The sequence below is a fragment of the Orussus abietinus genome, unplaced genomic scaffold (genome assembly GCF_000612105.2).
Source record: "Orussus abietinus isolate OABI.00-Male unplaced genomic scaffold, Oabi_2.0 scaffold67, whole genome shotgun sequence".
Classification (NCBI taxonomy): Eukaryota; Metazoa; Arthropoda; class Insecta; order Hymenoptera; family Orussidae; genus Orussus; species Orussus abietinus.
Window position 1 is genome coordinate 406954 of NW_019394243.1, and position 24276 is coordinate 431229.

Genomic DNA, 24276 nt, shown 5'->3' on the forward strand with positions numbered 1-24276 from the left:
TGTCCGCGATCTCGGGAAGAAATCCCTGGGGAAGTATTGACCCTCCGGTGATTCCAGGGACAATGGGGTTCGAATCGATCGGGGAACCACGTTATGGTCAATTGTTCGCCATGAGAGACGGAATTGATTTGCAGGTGGAATTCTGCAACCATGGCGGCAATCCCGTGGCCAAAGAATGCACCTACGCGAGGAATATAAAGCTTGTACTGTTTGCAGTAGTTTTAAATCGTGTGAACTTCTTCGTACCCAACTTTAAAGGTATGCACGTATTCCAAGCAGAACTAATATACAGAGTGTGACAGAAATGGTGGGCACGGCTTATACGTCGCTATTCTTCTTGAAAAAGGAGTCGGAAAGTCCTGTACTATTTTTTCCTACGGTGCATAATTTTCCCGTAATACCCCCGTATCCAGGGCGAGTTGACCAACCGCGCCGGCGGGCATAAATAATCTTTTCTTTCATTATTTGCAAAAGGTTAAAGAATTTTGGACAGCAATTATTGCACCCGAATGCATGCCGTACGTTTCGGGGTATAATATGTCCGCAAATTCTCATTATCTTCCTCACGATTAAGCATTACCGAAAAAATTAGTCACTGCCCCGGTCTCCCCTATATGCGCGCCAAAGGAGGATCTTTATCTACGAATTCGATTGAAACGTAATATTTTTATTGCACTCCATGCAGCGACTCCAAACATGCATTTTATAGTCGGCGTGGACAACTACAAAAGGTTTATTACGGGATAAAGAATTTGTAAGCTGAACAGGAGAGATATAAAAGTCAAGTTACCTTCTTCCGTCTTTTAATATCCATTGTTTTTATACAGCCACTCTGAGAAATAAACTGTATCAAAACGGTTAACCGCAAGTTATACAATGTGCATGTTAATAATGCCTGAACACGGAGTATAGGATAATGATTACATTCTTGTGTATTGTTTTTCACGTTTAGGAACAAAAATTGTAAAGAAACAACTAAGGAAGCGTACAATTTAAGATGACATTACCGTTTGGTTACCTAAATCGTCCGGATGTCTAGGAAAACCGATCCTCCAATTGTCGGTCTTTAGAAACTCTCCTGTGTGCTCCTGCTAAGAACATTTTACCAGTTGCCAGTTAATAACTCTCGTTTGCTTCACTAATTCCTCGACAGGAAGTAATATTTCCGTGCTCAAGTACTTATAATCATGGAGTTTCTCTTTCGATGACTAGGCAATAATGATTCCAATTTCAACATTTCTTATTCTCTCATAAACTACGACACAGCGACAATTCTTCCTCTTAATTATATCGGATTTACGATAACCCAATATATGTGTATAAAAATTATGACATTTAAAGAAAAGATAATTAATATATTAATAACGGTCCACCAACGAAACGCGACCCATAGCTTTAAACGCGCCGTAAAAATGAGATATAATTAAAATATATTTGTAAATACGAGAGCAAGTCATTGGACATTAAGTGGACACAAAATAAGGAGAGAATAATGAAAATTTGAGGTTTCGGTAAATCCCGAATCGTTAAAGTACTTAAGAGGGGCTTGCACGTCAAGTTTATGTACGTCTGCTGCTGTTTTCACTTGGGTACACTTTCTACTTACGATGGTCGACGTAGTCAACATCTCACCTACTAACCACAAGAGCGGATCGGTACTCCATACCTGGTCCAAACATGTTCAGACCGCATCCTACCGAACATTTTTCTTTCAACCCCTTTGACATGGATCAGAGGTCCAGCTGTAGTCGTTTATATCGTGAAATCGCCAAATCCTCCACGATTTCAAACATTAACATATCGGCAAGAGCAATTAAGGAAAAGCTTAAAAAGACTTCTCAAGCCACAGGAAGTAGCATAATTTATTATGCCGTGATATTGTGATAAACTCTCACAGCATTTTAGTAGAGTACAATTCTGCCATATATCAAGAGATGGGTAAAATAATATAAAAGTTGGACAGCCTTCAATTAATGGTCGCCTTTGGAGATCGCTTGTCTTTAGAAGAAAAGCGAAAAGAAGAAAGTTTTTTTTACGTCACAGAGGGAATTACCCATGACAAATGGGAAAGGATGAATTCATTTCCTGAAGCTGCATATCACCTCTTTCCTCTCCATTGCGTGGAAATTATCCCACCGTTTGCACCGTGTGATTTAACGGGTCGTGCACCCGCCTGCGAGGTGCAGATCTTGAAACGCACACCTTTCGCAATGCCCTAACAAAATGTGACGTACCGGAAATGACAGTCAAGCGGCATCATTGAAACTTCCAACGATCATTCGGGCTAAGTTTTCAAACGATGAATGATTTTGTGAAATCCGAATCGTTCCTGCCGAAGTGCACTTCTAAAGAACTTTTAGGAATAAGTTAAAGTACATTTAATCACTATACGGTATCAACTTATTAGACATTGCGGATAGCACAAAAAGAGATACGCACGGTAGGTTAAAAAAGATCTTTACAGGATCGTCCTCGATCGATCCAATGTCATAGCGTTAATTTAGAATTAGATTTAGATTACTAAAGAAATGAAGTCGACTACGCCAACGATACCGCGCGACCCTTCGCGCCATCGTAACCTCTTCGCCATAGAACCCCCCGTAGCCAAGGCGCTCGTCTCCCCTTTTCGATGTTTCAGAGGTCTCATCTTTACGGACGCCCTTCCGTCGCTCTCGACTCACATGGAAATCGTTAAGTCGCAAAAGTTTCCAAACCTTCCGAGAAGAACAATTTATTTCTTTAGCGCTTAAGCCTCGTTTTCTAAATTTCGGCACGTATTCGATAAGAGGCAATTTATCACCATATTCCTTTGGTCCAATTCCGAGTTCCTTCTCGGAAGTACTTCTCCAGGAATCCATTTTGCAATCCCCACCTACGCCTCCTTGGCTGCATTAACTTCCCTTTCTACGTTCCTTTGCCCCGAATCGGCTGCATTGCAAAATGCTGCCCGTTTTTTCTCTCAATCTATCCTCGGAGATCCTTCCAAAATTTCGCCCTTTCAAAACTTTCTCCGAGGTCTCCTTATACTGAGATTTTCTTCGCCAAGACAGAATTTGTTCATTCTACAAAAAAAGAACTTTCTCCGGCCCCGACGCGACTAGCCATTATATTCAACGCGAACTCATTCGCTCTGATCGTAATATACAAACATTGTCGCATAGTTCACTGTTCCATATACGCAAATAAACGTTCATTGTTACACGAAAATACTCGCGGGAGTTTTCGTTAAAGTTGGCGCGAGATCCGTCGCACCGTAGTGCCCGGAACACAAACGGATTAGTAAATGAAATTGACTTATAATTCAGATAGCAAAACTACCCTCGGAGTGTTGGATAAACTCCGGGACTGAATAATTTAGAAACCTTCAACAAAAATATGTTAACTTAGATGCTGCGCTCTGCTAGACTGAGTCACGTACTTTTCACCCTGAGTGAACAATGATGGAAAGAAATTCGAAGTGCCAAAGAAGAAGAGAGGAGTCATTGTTTCATCTCCAATGACTAGGACGTCCCTGTCGGCACTCGTGGAGAGCTCTCAAGAAACGTCGTTAAACTTTTTTCCTGGGCTTTCCTCCCTCCTCCTAAAAAATTGTAAGCCAGAACCCTCCGGAATCTGTGTATCCCGAGCTTGACAAATAAAATCGGAAAAATGTAAAAAAACTGGACGTTTCAGGAATATTTTATAAGCAAACTGTAGAGGTTACTAAACAATGCACGATATATGTAATAATATTTTTACTGTCGGCTAGATGGTCCTAGACCCTCTATATTACGTTTTATCGCATTGGTCCAAATTAGGCAATTTTCCCCTACGTTACAATTTATTAAAGTTACCCTCAGGAATTTACCCTCCAAAGCCAATTATTTTTCTTGATTTTTTTTTTGCGGTGCCTCTTGAATTCGTTAAAGAATTCTACCGCGAACAGGAGTCTTGGGTTCCCGGCTTAGCGGGACGTTCTTCGGCCTTTATTGTCTTCGGATGAGGTGGCGGACCTCAGTTCTGCTCCAGTACTCTCTCCGGCAACGTCATGGCACCACGGTGACTCTCCTCTCGCTTCGTTATTTGTCATTTGCTCCCGATATCACATACAACGATAACATACGACGCTGCATAAACCTTTGATAAGAAAAAAGTCAAATGACGTCCGATTCTCTGTCCCCCCGAGACTAGGAAACGTGAAAATTAACTCCATAAAAAGGTCGGCAAAATAATTTTCTCTAAACCGAAGGTAAAACATAAACAGCCCATAAACAAATCGTATAAAAGTAATTGATATGAACATTTGAGATAAATATACGAGTGAATGGCAAACTTTTGGACAGTCCGTAGTCCCTCGTAATTTTCGGGAGGGGGCGATTACGTGTCGAAGTTCAATGTTCGGAGAAATGAAATATAAAGAAACCATCGAAGCCGTGACTGTATCGATCTAAAATGTTATCGGAGGAGAAGAGGAAATTTCAAGTTTAGGGGAGATATAGCGCCGATCGTTGGATGAGTAAGTGGTTTTATTTGCTTCGAGGATAACTACCGATGACGAGATTATAATGCTCCGCGAGCAATAGTCACGATTTCAACGTATTTTGTTTACTGTAAGTAAAAAGTTCCTTGTAACCGAATTTCGGTTGATACGTTGACTTCGTACGTCCGTTTACATGTGATTATCGAGCTAATTAAAAGAAAGCGCACAGCGTATCGCGATGTCCTTGTCAGAATAGAGGTGGCTAAAGTTAAAAATAAACAGAAATACCGGAGAACGTTACGAGGTAATATATTTTCATCCAATACAGGAACCAAGTATGAGGACGTTAGCCCAGGTCGCGGGGTGGCAACGGGAGGTGAAGAAGAGGGGCACCCGGTGGAAACGGTTCGGGATTTCGTTGAAAACATAGTCGAAGGCCTAATCGCGAACGTTGAGGACATCCCGATCGATCGACCGTACGAGCATTCTGCCTGTAAGTATCGGCAACATTTAAACTTCTATATGCAATATTTTCCATTTTCGAAATCGCACAGCCGGATCCCCAAAATACTCGCGAACCTTCCGCTACCCATATTTGCCCGTTTCATTTCAAATAATCCCATTTCCTGGTAATCACGTCTAAACCATCCGGACGAAGGCAATAAGAAATTCCACTGAAGCTATTCTTCCAAATCTTACGAACTTTCGAATAACGTAGTACCGGATAAGTACACGGAACGTGAAAACAGTCCGGGGGGTCAGAATTTGTGGGCATTTCATTTGATCGAAAAAAAGTGTGGAACAGCGATCGACGAATCACTGCGCGATCCTTGGGCTAAGTACCGGATAGTTCGGAAACGTTTTCAAACGACATCAACACAAATGGAAAAAGGATTCTCCTCGAAGCTTGGAAATTTTCGAAAACGTTAACGTCGAACACCCAACGCGAGTACTATTCGGGCTACCGGAATTTGTGCTCCATTTTGAGGAAAGAAGTTTGAAACAGCGACCGGCAAACCGCAGGGAAGTAGTCGTTGCGCCGGACCTGGTTTGCCGGAGTATAGTAAAGCATGAAACAGGGCAACGTGAGAAGCGAGCGCAGTCAATGACGCGTTCCTCGAAAGTTTAGTATCCGATGAATCGGCGACAGGGTACACGGGACCAGTGTCAATGAACGTGCGCCTCTCCGAAGCCGCATCCCACGGACCTGCGGCTGACCCGCGCTTCTTCCTCCTTCCTAGCGGTCCCGAAGCTGTTAAACCAACGGCACGCGGTACTCGTCATTTATAATCATTTCCAGCCATTATTCCCGGCTTTACGTGTAACCGCGGTTCCGAGCCGCGAAGCTTTCGTAACCTCGATCTTCGATAAGCAAAGTCGAGTCCATTAGCGTTCCTTCCTCTCCGCCCAATGTAATCAGTTATTAAGATTCATTTCACCTCGTTTTCGCGAGGGATCGAAGAAAATAGGTTCGCCTCGCATCTCGACCGAGTACTTCCTCGATGTCGAGGTAATCGAAATAAATCGCCCCGGCCCGTCCTTGGGACGGGAAGAATCGCGTACACGAAATGTAATCGGACTCGAGACAAGCAACGACTGGCGATTAATTATTTCTGCGTCCTTCGCGAAGCGCGAGCCATTACGTAAGCGACACAGAAATCGTAATTACCTCCTGTTCTTCGCGTCTTACCGCGTACCGAGCAATTTTATTCTCCCGACCTTCCCACGTGAACTATGAGGCAGGTTAGGACGTCCGGAACAGGGGGGACGTCCGAGGACGTAACGGTATCGCTACGCCTACTTTCCGCTTCTTTTGACCAATTGTTGCCTTGCCCGCTGGAAAACGTGTCAACTTTTCGCGTCGCAAATAATGACGAGTTTGTCGTGCTCCAAGAGCTCGGAATTCATTGAAAACAATTGAATCGATCGAAAAGTTCCCCGACGCGTGCGCCTCCGTCGATCGTCTCTCGAAAAGAATGCGGACGTGCGGTCATTTGAAAAACCTTAAAAGTGCCTCGCTAGGTTAAAGCCGATACTTCGGAAGGATGTCCTGGAATTCGGTTTCCTTTGACAAACGAGTCACGCCTATTACAAAATTAACGTCTCCTTGGGCAAGTAGAAGGTAGCAAAAAGTAAGCGAACGGTAAGAAGGAAATCTGGGACGAGTGGACAGCGGATCCCGCATTTTTCTGGACATCTCGGAACGCGCCCGCGTCGAGCGCGAAAAAAATGCGACTCTCTCCTCCGGGTGCATCTTTTAAAGACCTGAACTGGATGCGTAAAAGTTGGCTTGGGAAATGGAAATAAAGGAGAAAAGTAGATAAAACAGGATCGGAGTGGCCGACATTCGCCGGGAAATACTCGTGCAACCACGCCGACGGTCGGTTGGTCGAACACGCGGAATGTTTTCACTTGGATCGAGAATCGCTTGGCTCGATCGTGACAAAACTACCTTTCGAGCCCAAACCTGGCAGTTTTTTTGTCCGAAAAGATCCAACGCCTTTTCCCCGCTCTGACTTGAACCCGGCTACGTTAAATCGCCCGATAAATCGACGAAATCGACGAAATAGAACGAAGATTAAAGACCAAGCGACAAGTGACATCGGCGTCCATATCGATCGATCGATCGTCCCGCTAATCCCGGGAAAGGAAACACCGTCGGGCTTCGGATTTCATCGAAATTCAATTACTCAAATCGGCATTCATTCCGATTGTCACGGTTTCGCGGACCAGATCGGCGTTTCTTTTCAAAACCGGATGATCGTCGGAAAAATCTTTCAAAGCTTTCCCAACAGTTACAAATGTTTGCTCCGTGGGATGTTTTGGAATAGTATTTCCTCGTCTACGTAAACTCAACCCTCTTATAACACGGTAGTCTAAAACCACGGTTTCAATGTAACGCGGTACAAAAATTGCAACGTTCCTCCTGTAACGCGATATTTTTATAATACGATTTCCATAAAGCATGACTTGATAAACTCTAACAACCTTGACGTGGCACGAATTTGTGCACCATCCAGTTTTAGCTAAAACATATCCCAGACAGTACATCTACCGTAAAGATGACAAAAAAGTATATCGTTCGAGACATCTTTTCAACGTGACGAAGATATCTGAAAAATGTCTAATGGTACATTTGACTAAATATAGCAGACTGAAAGATGTCTCTGGGTGAATGCCTAATGGAGGAAGTGAAAATCTGCCTATTATATGTTAGAAAGTAAGTAGAAGGTGGCACCATCGGCGCCATTTCGTTTAGACGTAGTTTTACGTACAAAACTAATTTAAAAGTTAAAGCTAAAAGGTTTTTACAGAAGATGAGTTCAATTTCCGATACGAAAGGATCGCTATTATGTTCTATTTTATTTTCTTTATTAATTCAAATTTATATTGTTCTTATCTTATTATTGGGACCCCGAGAAAAATGTGCGACGTTAAAATAACATTGTGCTATAGGTGGAAATTTTAGGTTACAGTTCCTATAATTTTTGTAACGGTTACAATGTGATTGGTCGTGTTTGCAAGAATTCATAACAAAAGGACCGAACCTAAAAGTATGGTAAATGATATTGAAATATGCGCTGTTCTTTCAAATATGATAAAAAAAAGTGTATAACCAAATGACATGTACGACGTTATTCCAAAATTTTATACTCCAACATAAACTTATTGTTATTTTCGCGATGACGAAACACCCTTGCCGGTCAGTTTCGGCGGGATCGATAGATGGCCCTGGCGTGGCTTTCTCGCAAGTAGGGCAGATAGCAGTTCGTTCGCATATCGGACCCGTTACCGGTATTTACGTTAAGTTGTGATGCCACTCCCCTTCTCCGTTTCAAATGCCCAAGCTCCAGGTTCACGACAAGAGGCAACCTTGTCCCACCCTGGAGAGGGGGTGATGGGAAGAAGGGAAAGATTATCGAAAACTGCTCTATACTCCGAAATCAGCCGAAGAAAAAATATCTGAATTTCGTCACCTTTAATCTTCACTAAAAAATCTCACGATTCGTGATCTTTTAATTAAGTTTAAAAGATGACAAAATCCGGGGCATAGGACATCTTTTCGATTTCGCTTTTATCGACGATATGCTATAACCAAACGATGACTTTTCGAAAAATTCGTCACGTTTTAGACATCTTTTAGGCATCTTTTAGTCGTCGCTGGGCTGGCTGGAATATTCTTAAGTTTCGCTTAACACGGTTTCGGTATAGCACGGCCGTCTGAGAACACGGTTTCGATATAACAGAGCACTCGAAGAGCACAGATTAGATACGATACGGAACGTATTTCCCTGACGTGCAATACTTATAAGTTTGCATAACACGATATCGATACAACACGGAACGAATTAACCGAGTTATAACGAGGTCGAGTTTCCTATCGTTTCCGTAGATGAAAAACCGGGAGAGAGAATTTAGAAGTAATTTTTTTTTTTTTTTTTTCAAGAAATAATTCATTTGGTGACCTTCCAAAGTCAGCGATGCATTCCTTTCCGATTACAAGTATCAATGAAATCCTTGCTCCGATCCGCATTTTTGAACGTGCCTTTAGCCTCGAAGCCCATTGCCACTTCTTGTGTACGCACGTCCTTATCTTTATCTTGAATTGTAAACGCACGGCATTCACCGCTGCTGAACGCAAATGGACCAGTTCTCATCCGAGAAGCTGCCCAGTTAAGACGAATCATCGCGACCGAAACGATTTTGAAAGTGAGTCCATTCCCTCGGGAAACAATTGGGGCGTGTGATCTACGCTCTTAAGAAGCTCTTAAAAAGTGGCCGACGTAAGGTCGATCGTCTCGACAAATAAAGGTGTGAGACCTCGGAATTAAACTTATCTTTCAATTTCACGAGTTTTTTTTTTTTTCAAAACAATCAAATGAAACAAATGACGGAATTCCCCGAACTTATGAATCATTTTTTACGGCTGAGTTAAACCTTGATTAAGGCTTGTGCACCATTCATCATCCTTTTTTAAGCAATTAAGCTGACGGAGCTTCAATTATGCATCTCTCCCTCCGGCTAATCCTGTAAGTAAAATGTTTTTCATCCATTTGCGTCAAATTACGAGTTATTTTATATTCCATGATGCAACAGTTTGCACCTTGATCGGTCCAGCAATCGTCCTCAGGTGTCAAAGAATTTTTCTAAGCTCCCATCTTCAACGATAAGAGTTGTGACATTTAAAAGCGTCGTAAACAAGCAAATAAAAATGCGGACGCCTGCCTTAAATAGAATAGAAAATCAATGAAAGGTTAAAGGCGATGGAGTATCCGATAATGTTTGTCGAGTAGTAGGGTGTTCCGTTATCGATTCCGTAGATTAAGTTGTATTTTCAAAGTATAAAGGCCTATCTAATAATCGATAGAGTACTTTCCAGCCCTCCAAATCCATCAAACATTAACGATAGCGATAATCTCTCCACCATATCGATCACTTTATTCTTTAACACGCAATTAATAAGGTGAATGAAAAAATTCGACGAAAAAAAATATTGAAAATACGATCCAAAATTCATAACGTAAATTCTAAAACGGTATAATAGTCAATATTTTTATATAGTAGATATTTCCAAATCGTTTATCTTAAGAGTCGGTTATCCGAATAATGGTTCGCAGAATTACCCGATAAAGAACTCTTCGCGTTCACGGAAAATTTACCACCGTCATATACTCAGTATTTCTAATATCGTAACAAAATAAATTCTAAACGAATATGCAATTAATAAGATATATGTAACCGCAAGAGAATATGCAGCTGTATTAATATCAGTAAACATTTTTTAATTACTTCAAGTTACTTTTAACAAAAAGTATACCGCGTATTGACGGAATTAATTGCCGGCAATAAGTTAAACATTTCTTGCTAATGAAATTTCGTAGCTTCGGCAAAACTGAAATGATTAGCATCACAAGTCAAATGATGGCAAGTTGGGATAAGTGGAAATGATTTTGCGAAAAAAATGTCAGGTTCAAAATTGATATCAGAAAGCGAAAATATTAATGGAATACAGTTATATCGTTGTTTGAATAAAACATTGTATTTAACTCAAACAACTTAATAGTTGACGTTCACGATTATTGATCGCGAGTAAATATCGTCTAAGGTTAATGCGAATGCGTGCTCTCCAGGAATTGTCAGCGTTTCGAGAGAAAATATCAGGCATATCGTCAGTCTATTAAATTCTAATCTAATGTATACGAAATATTGTTAACTCTTTCAAAGTCTTTGAATCTTTGCAGTGAATCGACTTCTTATTCTACACATTTATCTACAACACATCTAATGGGAGCGAATAAGAACTTAACGACGCTAAGCTTTAATTCTTGTTTCAATTTCATTCGAGCGACCCCACCGGTAACAAGCCACGATCAACTTCTTGGCAGAAATCTTATCATTTTTTAAAACGTAATTATCTGCTCAGGATACACGTTTGAATTTATGCCTAGTTTTTCTCATAAAAAGTTGAAGCAACTTATTCGCCTGAAATCTTTTGTTTCGTTTTTCTAACGCGACAATTTCTAAATCGGAAAGGCTCGCGGAAGAAAATGTTCCGTCGACGAAAGCCAGCGTGCTATTTTAAAAACGTCGTTTAAATGTTATCCCGAAGGTTATGATATTATCCTCCACTTTGCAAGGAACATCAGGGAAAGCATCGTCGAAGGCTCGTTTTCATTTTCCTCCCAAGCTGGTAAATTTGTAAAATCTACGGAGTCGCCTCGGACGCACCAGTATCCCCACTAAAGAAGCCGTAGTAGCGTATGTGGGGTACGTCGCTCACACATATCGACTCGCCTTTGCCGTTCTCAGTCGAGACCCGAACACTCCGCGATTACATGCACCGAGCGATTCCGGTTTCTTCGCGACTCCTTGCAAGACTTTTCCTTTATTTTCACGTTTAATCGTTTTTCACAAAAAATAGATACGGCCTACCGATAGGAAGTCCCGGTTAGATCCCGTGTGCCGTTTCCGTAGAAAATGGCGCCAGGTGAGAGAGAACGATGAAGTTTGCGGGCTATATGTATTATTTTCGTCGATAAATTAGGTCGATCTTGCACGTGCACCCAAGCGACATTACCCCAGATCGGTTTTAGAAGAAAAACATTTACCACTGTACCGAACTGACGTCCACTTCAAGGACTCGTGAATCCGTGCCTTTGAAAATTGCCGATTGACGATTACTTGCCCTATGGATTAAGTTGTGTATTAATGGGATGCCAAAACATCCTCTGGGAAATATGGTACTAACACGTACCGAGACCAAAGTGCGTCTACGGATACGGAAAATAGACGAATCGTTATGTTAACGAGACCTTATGACTGACCTTATGTCTTTACGTAACGAGGATGTCGTCCGCGAATAAAATTCAATATTGCTTTACTCGACCTCTAGTTTCTGCTATTTATGGGAGAATGATAGAAAATATCGAATGAACTTACGTTAAAATCTTCCAAACGTCTCGGGTAGCCTTGATCGAAGACACTCCTATTTCATTAATTAAAATGTATTAAATTGCATTAACTATTCGATGTATCCATTCTCGATTATTAAATTATAAAGTTAAAGCTTAAAAATGATTTTTTGAGATACGGGACGAGTAAAATTCTCGAAGAACGATTAATTTAATCGTCAAACGCGAAGCACGGCGATACCGTGACTGATACTATTGGACGAAATAGTAAACTCTTAAATAATTATTCGAGGAGAACGAGATTAAACGTACGAAAATGATTCGAGCCGTGACATACGTGCTCGACACGTGCAATTGTTTCATCATTAGTTTACACAGCTGAACGTACACCCGCACGCGCGCGCGCACGTGCGCACACAAATAAATTCGTTAAGGTGCACCTTGGTTTAATGAAAATTCTACGACACGTAACAAAATTAGAGATAGAGCCTCATTTCAAACAACATGATTTTTGCAAGCTGATAAAGAAGTACATCGAGGTGTCGCTTTCGGGCCAATTATCGACAAATATCCGGGATACATCCGGTAAAAAAATGCCCACGTATCACATCTATAATAGAGCAAGCATTATGTGTGTACGATGAGAGTGACATAAAAATTTCTTTTCTAATAAATCAATGAAAGGTAACTTTGACGTTTCGTCAAAAAAGCTTTCTAAAAATACTAGAAGAACGCATTTCACTTTCCGTAAACAAGTTAGAAGTGTAGATTTTTTTAAAGAATCAGATTAGTCGAGCACGCGTACGGGTGCCAAAGAAAAACCCCTTTATCGATCGGCGTCACATATAACGCGTTAATATTTAACAGCCAGCTATAAAAAAAAAAAAAAACAGGACTATTTTTCTTCGTGACGTTTCGCGGGAAAAATCGTAGAAAGAAGTCCTCGTAATGATATACAGTGGGTCAAGGTAGCTCTAAACAACGATGAACACGTGAAACATCCGCGATGAGGGCAAAGTCCAGATTTTTTTTAATAAGCCCCAAGATTAATTCATGACGTAAGAATTTTAAACGACCGTCGTGACTCGCTTGAGTAATTTTTTCCTGAAATTTTTTGTATTCTTGCGGCCTACTGCAGAAGTATCCTTGCACGGTGCGCAATTCGTGCGCGGGCAAAATATCGGTCCAGGGATATCGAAAGAAGTAAATATAAAAGATTTTGGATGTAAGGGTCGACCGAGGAACTTTCGAATTAAAAATTCACGACGGCGCGATTATAAATTGTAAATCGCTACGACCAGGGAGCCCAATTACAAGAAATTCGACGCTTTCTTTGGCCGAGAAAGCCGTCCCCCTGATCACGGTCGCTTTATCGGTGGCATACTTGAAATTAACACGTAACGTCACTTAAAAATGATTTTCCATTCCAAGATCGGCTAGGATATATCGATCGTATCGAGGACGGAGGTTTCCATCGAAAAACTCCCTGGATCGTCGATACGATCGACGCGTCCCTTACGTCATAAAAATAGCAATGGCTCGATATTTGTATCGTCTCTCTCACTTCGCCATTATCGGCGCTTCCAGCGGTAAATAAAGATCTCCGATAAGATCGATCTATGAGTCGATCACGGGCTCCGAGATCGCGCGATAGCGCGCCGCTCGAAAGTCCAAGGAAGACGCGATAAGCTGGCGACCGATAATGAGAAAATCGAAATGCAACCGTAATATGTAAAAAGCGACGTTAAATGTTGCTGCGACTCGTGGAAGAGATGCTGACCCTCATCGGTGGCCTGATGGTCTTCTACTTGGTCTACGTGCTCTTCGCAAGGAAAGATGGTAAACGTCTCGATTCTGCCTCGCCTTATCGGAAGAATTAATACCGGCGGACAAGCCAGAGTACTTCCCCGCAACATTTTTGAGAACCCGCGCCATTTGGAATTGTGTATCAAAGATGTATGGGTCGTTAGTAACTTGTCCATCCGATTAATTTTAAGAGGACGTTAGCGATACGAATAGATTTTTCTCGCTTATCCTCCTCTCTTCGAAGCCTTCCGCGTCGAGAATTCCGTTCCGTACACGACGAACGGAATTGCGCGAAGCTGCTCGTTCTCGCCGGGACTACGCCGTGTGTCTCTCATTGGATGACTCCGAGATCGCCGGTCTTTTGGACGTCATCGACGGCAAAACGTCGGCAAATCGAGCCTTCCTTTACGCGACGACTCTGGACGTTCGCCGGTATACGTTCTTTCTCCGAGCAACGCATCCGAAAAATTCTAATGTCCCTCAACTACCACGTTCATCTTAACGCGATCGATCTTAACTCACAGAAAACGAGTCTCTCTGAACATTTGCATCGCGCGAATTTTCGAGATTAACGTCCCATTTGCCTGTCGTATACGTAACCGTTCAAAGGCTCGTCCCTAAAAGCTTTCTCGACAACGGCTATGAAAATTGAATGGTTCGTAAAGAAATGAGTCCCTACTATTTCACTTTAGAATTTGGTCGAGTTCCTCTCGAGGGAATCGCGGGGCGAGCTTCCGACGTCGGGATACGTTATTCTCGAAAAAAGTTTTCGCTCGTCCTTTTTCGATTCTCCGAGTACTCTCTTAACCAAAACTGGTCCAGCCGATATTTCCGAGAGCAGATGGTATCGTCGATGCCGGTGGAAATGAAAAATAAGTAGGCTACCGGTCGGCCCGCGATATCCGCTGACCCGGTTCCACCACCCGCGACAGATACCCAACTTGAGTCCAAACATAAATCTCGGAAAATATTAATGACGCGTGCCAACGACCCTTCGTCCCGATAAAATGATTCCTGCGGAAAACGAGGCCCCTTGGGAAATCGCGACCCGAACGGTTCCATTCCCCGCGAATTGCAAGTTTATCGCAATTACAGGTTGTAACTTCCAACGACACCGTGCACGCTGGGTATCGACGTTTCTCCTTGGTTATATTATTCTTCCCCGAGATATTTTACGTCATGCTGCAATTTAAAATAGAAATTATTGGAAAATATCCGGAACATTTTTTAGGAAGAAATGAATCTTTAACGCACATCGTATAGACAGGTTATTCCTGGAACGACTCCACTTGTTTGTTAGCAGTCCTTGTTTAAAATTTAGGACATTATTCTAACTTAGAGAGGAACTTGCAGTAAAGCGAGCGTAAAATTAAAAACTCATCTAAAAAATTTGCAAACAATGCGTACTAAATGACTTTCGAATATCAAATTTATAATTTTTCTCCGCAATTTCACAAAATTACAACACGATGTTATAAAATTATAAATTTATTTAGAATTTTATAATAAAAGGATATTAAGTCATCAAATTTATAATTTTACCACAACCTTATGTACCAAAAGTGCACGAATTTTATTAATTTTATGAATCTTTTTAACAGCGTATATTGACCGGACAGCCAAATTAACGAATAATTTCTCTATCGGAATATCGATCAACTCCGATTTGTTCAGTCGTATTCCAGATTCGAGCTTGTAACGGCAGCTCTGTCGTCGAATTGTAATTTTCCTTTCGTCCCTTTCGATGTTTTCGAATGGTAACGTCGACTAGGAGCTGGAAACGAAATTGCGCCATGTTTGGGTCTCGTGTCATTTTCAGCGAGTCTCCGAGGAAACGTTTGAGCATTTTCATTTCCTGCGATTTCACATCCGCGGCTACGAGAGGGTGAAACTTTTTCCGCCGCGATTACGCGCCGTCGATCCGGCATGACGCCTTGATAATTGCCGTCATTCCCGTCTCAATTGACGGAGTCTCCGATTGTTTTGCGGCACTCACGCCCGTGATTGGGCAAGAATTAAGCGAATCCGTGCGACTCGGCACGTGTTTTGCTTCTCGGGCAATTTGCAGAATTTGCACCCGACTTCGCAACGCATAGCCAATTATCGGGACAATTGTCCTGTCTCGAAGTCTATCGTCATTCGTGGCCCCTCTTAGTCCTTGAATATCTTCAACCGGGCATACGGGAAAGAAAGTCGATAATCGGTATTCAATTGAGCATCGTAAAAAATGCACCCGAATTTCCTCAAAATTTGAGTTAACATCGTTAACCTTAGTTGATCCGAAACCTGGAACGTTAATCCCCGGTATCGTAGCTGTCGTCCATTTCTGTCGGGGATTTTGTATAACGATCGTACATTTGCTCATATGCGTGGGTAGATAAGTAAAGAAATGCGTGCACGGGTACGTACTTACGTTTCCACGATGGCTTCCTGCTCCTTGGTGGAAGAAAAGTTTCTCTCGGAGCCGAGGGCAAGAACGGGGCGATGTTTCTCGGATACTTCGAGACTTCTTGGTTGCCTCTTTCCAACTCTTTCTTTCGTCCTTAGGAATGCGGTTAATTATTCGCTTGGTTTAATTAACATTCCGGGCCCCCGGCTCGATTCAAGGTACCCGGTTTCGTGATACGTTCTAACTCGCGATAACGGGAAAACGTTAGATTCAGCTAGGTGTCTCTGTCAATTTTAAATACATTGTACCTTTTGAATTCCGGTTCCGACGGACCAGGAAGGTTGCTGGCCCTGTGAACGCGTTAATGGCCTAATTGATCGCGATTAAAGACTGGCCGCGGCAAAAAAGAACTGCAAATCAATAAGCAGACGGTGGAGATCGACTCGATGTTTCCTTCTTGCGTTTTATCGGGTCCAAAACTAAAAATTAAAGATAATCCGACTATATAACGAGGTTACTCTTTCTTATGTCGGGGTCGTAGAAATACAAAAAATTAGATAACTTATTCGTAATTCCACGTGCACCAGAGGACTAAGAAAGTCGTTTAAAGTAGCGTAAAGTTTGTCTAAAAGTTAAAAAGGTGAAATTGCTGGAAGAAAGTACGCAGAAGGTAGAAGAAGACATAGCTCTGCGTTTCCAGGACACCGTAGCGTCGCCAGAAACGATGCCTTTCCAAGTAAACCCGTAGGATAGTCGTATACGAGATAACGAAATCCATCGGTTGTTTTGCGGATTCGTTGCGATTAAACCGGTTGGCCGTATTCCCGAGAAAGCCACCTCGGCGGGAAAAGCATTTTCCTGACTGGGAAATGCGCCCGTTCGGTAAGTCGCGACCGGTCGCGAGAGTCGCCTCTTCGGGAAAGCCTTCGACATTCAACGGCCTTCACCTTGATCTCTGCCTGCGAGCTCGGAGAGTTAGAAAGCGCGATCGGCCGGAACATCTCCGGCACCTTCGAATCACGATTTGACCCTGACCGGTCATTTCTATGCTCCAAAATCAACTTCCTTTTTTTCCGCCGCGAAGCTCGTTAAGTAATAACGTAAAACATTAGAAACTTCGGAAGCACGCTTTGCTTCCGCCTTGTTGTCCGTCGAAAAAGGAACACCTTATGTACGATAGAATGCTGGCAATAGATATAACAGTGGCCGCGATAAGAAAAAATTAAGTACGTGATAATAGGCGAATACCGAACGAAATTTTAACACTCCTAAAGCGCTAACGGAAGCGAAAGAGTTAAAGATGTTCAATGATTACGTATTTTGTACCGTGGTATTTGTGGTAAAACAAAAATGTTTCTACGACCGTACGATATCCGAAGGACATGGATGATACTCATAAATTCACGGTGCATCGCGTATTCCGTTCCAATTTTCCCAAGTCGAGAGTCTCGAAGGAAAGAGTTCACGAGGTCGCCAACTCGTGAATTTCACCTTGCAGGAAATATTCCGCAAGGTCGTCACGGATAAATTACGCGTATCTTCCTCCTCTCGTTTCTCCGTTTTGCGAGAAAGCTATCCCGACGCGATCAGAGATATTGTCTAAATAAAGATATTACCCCCGTTTTACTCGATACAGGGCAGAGGGTACGTTTCTTGTCACAGATATCGCGGGCAAAAATGAAACCCTATGTATGCAAAATATAAGCAATGGCGTATTACATACAAAGATTTTGGTTAAGGATAGAAAAAAACATAATATATCGTGTGCACATTTATTAACATCATACGTGCACGTTTACGATAAAAGTTTCTTCCGGGATTAAATGAATAAATTACCTTGCGCAAATTGCAAGAAACTAGGACTTTCTAAGGTATTTGCCCAATCGGTTAACGGGTTTAACGAGTTGGCAGGTCCTGCCTTAACGTCGAAATGCATAGCAATCCGATGGGAATGCATACATTTCCTCAAACTAAACTTCTTTAAAAATGTAAATACCGGCTTTGAGTTATCTCGAAACGCGTTGCATCGGGAAGGCAGGCAAACGTTAAAAGAAGTTTATCCAAATCCTGTTCGTTCCTAGTGAATCTCTGAGGGAATAAACTTGTCCATTTTAAGATATTTTATAAGCTACCTAAAATATTAAGCAATACCCAGAGTATGAAAAATAATACAATATTCGTCGCATTGCGTAGCATCTTGGGATAACGTGAAATTTTCATCAATAAAAGTGGGTGCAAAGAAAATGTAAACATATTTAAATATACAAACACGCGAGCCCTTTATTCGTTTCTTCTGATAACGAAATACCTCCTCGTCAACGGTTCCTCGACGTCGAAATCGTTTCGCGCCGTTACATCTAACGTTCCAATGATAGGCCGTAAAAAATACTATCTCCAATCGCTATAAGTACGATGAGCTTGAACACCTAAAAAATATATACAATGTTCGTGATCGTTTACTTTCCACTTCAGACAAACCAGCCCGAGACACGCCGACAATGGCACACACCGCCCTGCGCGAACTGGTCGAACGTGCCGTCGATGAAGCCCGAAAGTTGCCAGGATTGGGTGGACAATCGACTTCCGAAAGCATATCCGAGAGCCAGGATATTCCGGAAGAGAGCTACGAGGGACTTCTCGCTACTGCCATATTGAACAAGGTGCAAATAGTACCTATACATCTGGAATACGGATTTTTCTCCAAATACTAATAAATTACTTCGAAACAGGTTATCGAGAAGTACCAAAACGAACATGTCGACGGCAATAGCAACGTTCTCCACGGAAAATCTTCGCCAAAATCCAAATTAATAAAAAGTACGTAGATCAATTCCCCCCTCCCCAATACGTATATCCACTGTACACGCATAAACTTCCCCTGTAAAATACCATTGTTTCATTAACGAAATTAAAAAATGGAACCACCCTCGCCCTCTAGTTTTAATTTGATTTCTCTCCTGCTGGTGGGCGTGAAAAAGAAATGAAATTGTAGATTCAACTGCAATTATGATACTTCCCTGGGATTATGCTTATCTGTTAAATAAAATAAATCGAATCACAGCTCCTTGTCCGAAACTGTCCGAACTCCGGAGAAAGCAGGCGCTATTCGGAGTACTCGCAATAACTTGTTTCGATTTCAGGTGAAGTCGAGATAGGACTCGACGAAGGAGTAGAAGAAGGCAGCAGTAGTTTGGAACCATTGTCCCAGGACGAATACAGCAGTGACTGCAGCGTTCCACCGATCAAACGCGTTCGAAATCGTCAGGAACCTCTGTCACTTACGGTACGATCACGTTTCGGAATTGAAATTGTATCCGAGTGATTTCTTTGAACATAGGATCGCTAATCGAGAAATTGTAGATAGAGGAGCGAATCGAGGAAGTGACGACGTACTCGTCCGAAGAAGATCGAGAGAACGGCGAAAGTAACGGGCTGGACTTCCGGAACGCTCGACGTGTACCGTTTCCGGAATTGGGAATGGACATCGTAGACCGTAAGCATATGTCCGACTTTTAATCTAAATCAAAAACAGATTTCTATACAAATAAGAAAGGGCGACGCAAATTTTAACATTTTCTTTCATTGAAATTCAAGAAAAATCCACTTCCGGGCAATTTCTAAATTAAATTAATTAAAATTAAATGAACAAGATCGACAAGGGACAGATTGACAAAGATCAAGTTCTCCGTATTTTTAACGGAGGATTTCTGGGATATTTCGTTGTTTCAATTTTTTAATCAAATTTTTATATGCACGCGGCGAAGAAAATCTCAGATCCCGTTTTTACCATTTTCTAAGATGTATAACTTGCTGGACTATCGAACTGAGATTGAAAAAATTGTCCCACCTTTTGCATCCTATCGCCAATCCTCGATTCCAGTCGAAGACAAGTCATAAAAGAATGATGAATTTTTATAGCATCGCAGGACTCATCCGAGGACGAACTGATTTCCGCTCACGTCGATCTTGTTACCCCAGTGGAATCGTGGGAGGAAAATTGGCTCTTCCAGAGAAGAAAGATTCAGACTCAGTCGGAGTCTGTGGCGATGTTGGTGCCCAACCCGAGCGCCGATTTCAAGGCTCTGATTGGCGACAAGGACGCCGAAGATACGTCGGACCTTTCCGAGATCTCGGCTCAATCCGACGAAGAAATCGAAGAAGAACTCCTAGAGGCAATTAACAACGTTGTTCCCAGAGCACCGACCGATCACCCGAAGAGGGCAAGATGCAAAAGTAGTACTTCTAAAAATGTGAGAAATGCCCCAAATCGAGATTCCGGTCTGAAACAACGCGATGGACGAGCATCACCGAGAAAGCATCGAGAGAACATTAATTCCGAATGGAAAGGAAAGTCCAATGGAGCTTCGAAGGATCCAGGGGAAAAGGAATCCAAGAAGGTAGACAGCACCGTTGCGCAAAAAGCAAGGAAAAATCAAGACCTTACGGAAGAAGCGGATACCGAAATTGGTATTAAAATCGATGTTGGAAATCGAAACGGCCGAGACAAAGCCAATGTTGCCGCGATGGTGCACCCCGAAGTCGGTGAGGAAATCGGTACAGGAAATCGTGCAAAGGGAAATGTAAATGTGTCAGAAAACGCTTGCAAGGTATACCAAGGAACGAACGAAAGCCTCAGCGAGGTCGGGATTAATCGATCGTCCCGAAGAAGCCCGTCCACTGCAGACGAGGCAAAAGTTTCAGTCACTTCGTCGCAAAGTTTCGACATGGAATCGGCAACAACCGCTTTAGGAGAGAGCAACGTCGCGAAAACCGAAGTTAAACTCGAAATTTCGGAAACGGTGGAACAGTTCGGAACAGAGGTGAAGATCAATTCCGACATTCCCACGATCGTGGAGGAATCGTTGGAGGGCGTAAACGAGTCGCAAAGGGAGATAAAACCGTCCGATGACGTCGAACCTTCACCTGGAGAAGGAGCGGAAGATATCGATGTACCGAAAACGCCCTTGTCCACCCCTGTGAGGAATTCTTTGTCGGAAGAAACTTCGGAACGTAACTTACCTTGCGATTTTCGAGCCTTGAACGAAAAATTGTCGTCCATTGACAGTGGAAATTTACAAGACCCCGTCGAGGATACGAAAGAAAATCCTTCCGGGGACTCGGAAGAAAATTTCCTGGGGGAAAGTTCATCCAACGGTATCGAAAATAAAGAAGAAAACTCTGCAGAGGGTGTAGAAGAAAATGTGCCACTAGAGAATGGAGGAAACAACGTTGAAACTACGGAAGGAAGGCCTGTTAAGTACGCCGTTAAACACGTGCCGGAGGAAAATGGAAGTAGTTCGTCAATAGATGGGGTCGATATCAAAGATGAAGCCACCGTCTCGGAATCGACACACGAGAGCAAAAAGATCGATCTCCAAAGTAAGATTTATTTACGCAATTCACATTAGATTTATTTCTTTTAACGGTATTCAATTCTACATTCGAATAATACTTTGCGCGAATTGAAACGATCTTTCCGTTGGACTAGACGAAGAAGGTGTTCAACGAGAAAGCGAGTACACGGAACATTACGATATCGCGACTCAAAGACGCATGGATAGTTTAACGAAAACATCGGATCGGGAGGTGGAAGATACGAACGAGGTCAGCAACTGCAACGAAGGGCCAACTTTGGAGGACGGTTCACGGGGAGAAAATAATACCGGGTAAGGACGTAGCGTAACTATTTAAGGAAAGCCCATTTAAAATTACATCGAGAACAAGGAATAGGAAGGAACGGAATAACGATCGAATCTCTAAGGTCAGCGATAAAAATTGTGAAACGCCCCCTTTACCCGAAACACCCGTTCATCATTTGTTAACGATCCGTCACTTTGTACCTCACCTTCTCGAGTACAGAGTATACGTATTACCGATCTAAAAATGAGGTTCCCGAGCTCTCGCTGCGTGACGGAATGACTTTACCTAAATTGAAAATCCCTCTTTGCAGACAATGCCGAGAAGCCACGCTGTTGGCTTCGTCGTCCATAGAGAAGGAAGTCGATGTAGGCATCGAATTAGCGGCACCACCTCGGCCTGGTAATTGAATTTACCCTTTCCATATGTTACGTCGCGTCCTACAAGAGAATCATGGAAGTGAAATCCATCTCGAAATATAATCGCACGTATTCCCAGGCACGATCGCCGAGAGGGAACACAAAAAATGGGAAAACGCGCCTCCCATTGAAAACAACCCATACAGCGAGGAAAACATCCAAAAGAGGCTCTGGGAACGACGGTACGCCGTTAAGTCCTCCGAAGTTTCCGGGTAAATCCCATCTATCTCTTTTCTCTTTGCCCATCTATCGGAAAATAATTCATCGAAAGGTAACGTACAACTAAATCCTCAGGAACCACAATGACACGCCGAAGAATTCCACCGCTCCCCTTCAAATCGTCCTCGGTGGCAATCAACAGGATTATAAAAGGTATTCTCTTTGCGGTATATCGAATAAAACGAAATCATGTTTCCTTCAATTTTGACAATTTAGAAAATGCACATATTAAGGCATTGCTTTTGTTAAAAAAGATTGCCTCGCATTCTTCTAAAATGATATTTATTCCGAGATTAACTGACTCCGAAGAGGCATTTTGGACTGACTGGATTTTTGTGAACTGTGATGCAGATTCGGACGAGATTACTACATCAACGATGCGAACGCCACGACCGGCCAGAAGTCCGAAAAGTCGGCAATGGCGAGCTTCGCCAGACCTGGGAGCTCGCTGTCTCAACAATCGAGTTTGTCAGGCAGCGACCCGGAACAGCAGGTGAGTTACGGCCTTGACAAATTCGAGGAAACCTCTCTTCGTGGCGGCCTTCGTAGACGCACGTTTCACGGGGCCAACACGAGTGCACATTTCGTCGTCAACCCGCTTCTTCATCTGGAAGTCGGTGAACTCGCAAAGCAGAATGAGATCCTTACGTTATCTCAATTCGGCTTCGGCATCGATCGGGACGATCTTAGAAGCCAACGAAAATCACGAAAATCACGAAAATCACGAAAATCGAGCATGATGGAAACTCAAGGAAGAATCAACGGAGCCGAAATAACCGAAGAATTGGAATCTACTAGGCACGATTGCGAGGAAACTTCCTTGGGTGAAAGAAACTACAGTCTTGGTTATGAAGAGGTGAACGTCTCGCAAAGGGCAATCGATGATGATTTAGAGAGCATCCGCAATTTCGAATCGATTCAAAGTGACGAGGAACGATCTAGAAGCCGTTACGTCTGGTCTTTCGAGCTTGCAAGGGACAGTCCGAAGGTCTTCGACTTGCAAGAATCCTGTGAAAATTTCGTCGTGAATCCTTTATTTAATGACCAAAGTCTTCGAATACCGTGGACAAACCAAGTGGATTACGATTCCGGAATGTACTCGATTGGATCCAACGATCGAAACGTTGGCAAAACTCTCAAGGAACCCGACGAAATGGACTGCAAAAGACTGTCATGGATGGACGTTTCCTCGGAAAAAGAGAATCTAATGCACACCGTAAATGGTAAAAAGTTCTTGGACCTCGGAAACCACAAATTCCATACGTTCGGAGGGATAAAACGTCGCAGGATCAGCCCGGTGGACTCGGAAGACGACGCGGATGACCAGGAGAGCTTTGAGAGCTTTTACGACTTCGGGGAGAACGCCTCGGATTTCGGGGGACTGAAGTTTCAAACCTTTGGGGGAATCAAAGGAAATATAAGAGTGAACGGAAGGCCGAGGGGAGAATACCTTAGAATAGCGCCAGAGAATTCAGCTTATCCGGAGTCATCGAATAACGCGGAGTCTACGAAATTGAGGGAAAATCCTGTGAATGCAAGTGCGAGTCTTGATTCGGGCAAAAGGAGGAATCTGCAAAAACATGAAACGCGTCGAAGAAAGAAAATTCACAGGCGATATCCTTCTTCCAGAAGTGGCAGATCGGAGGGAGATGATTGCATCGGGGATGAAAGGATAATGTTGAATTTTTTACGGGTTGCTTCGAGGCGACCCCATTCCGAAATGTCTAACGACGGTGAATCGGAAACGGCCCACTCGTTGGAGACCGCGAAAAAACAAATTTTAGCTTTTCGGGACGATATCGAAGACGCATCGTGGAAGTCTTTTGCTGACAACGATGGCACTTTGAGGTTAAGAGCGCCTAAAGTGCCGGAAGTCATTGAAAGGAGCTTCGGAACTTTGTTGGATCTCCGAAAAACGAAAAGCGTCAAGTCGGA

At 42.8% G+C, this 24276-nt stretch overlaps 1 protein-coding gene across 9 annotated transcripts in view; it reads left to right on the plus strand.

The window, feature by feature from the left end:
* The window catches only part of LOC105695899, a 40336-nt gene that overhangs the window by 11360 nt on the left and 4700 nt on the right, over window positions 1-24276 (plus strand). For 3 of the 9 annotated variants that reach the window (XM_012417905.2, XM_012417907.2, XM_012417906.2), the window contains 11 exons: window positions 4788-4952; window positions 18539-18726; window positions 18796-18883; window positions 19207-19349; window positions 19427-19559; window positions 19985-21445; window positions 21555-21732; window positions 22017-22105; window positions 22202-22334; window positions 22417-22494; window positions 22693-22834. In XM_012417905.2, coding sequence (XP_012273328.1) covers window positions 4788-4952; window positions 18539-18726; window positions 18796-18883; window positions 19207-19349; window positions 19427-19559; window positions 19985-21445; window positions 21555-21732; window positions 22017-22105; window positions 22202-22334; window positions 22417-22494; window positions 22693-22834 — 2798 coding nt within the window. The other 6 variants (XM_012417909.2, XM_012417911.2, XM_012417908.2 and 3 more) reach the window with 6 other exon arrangements.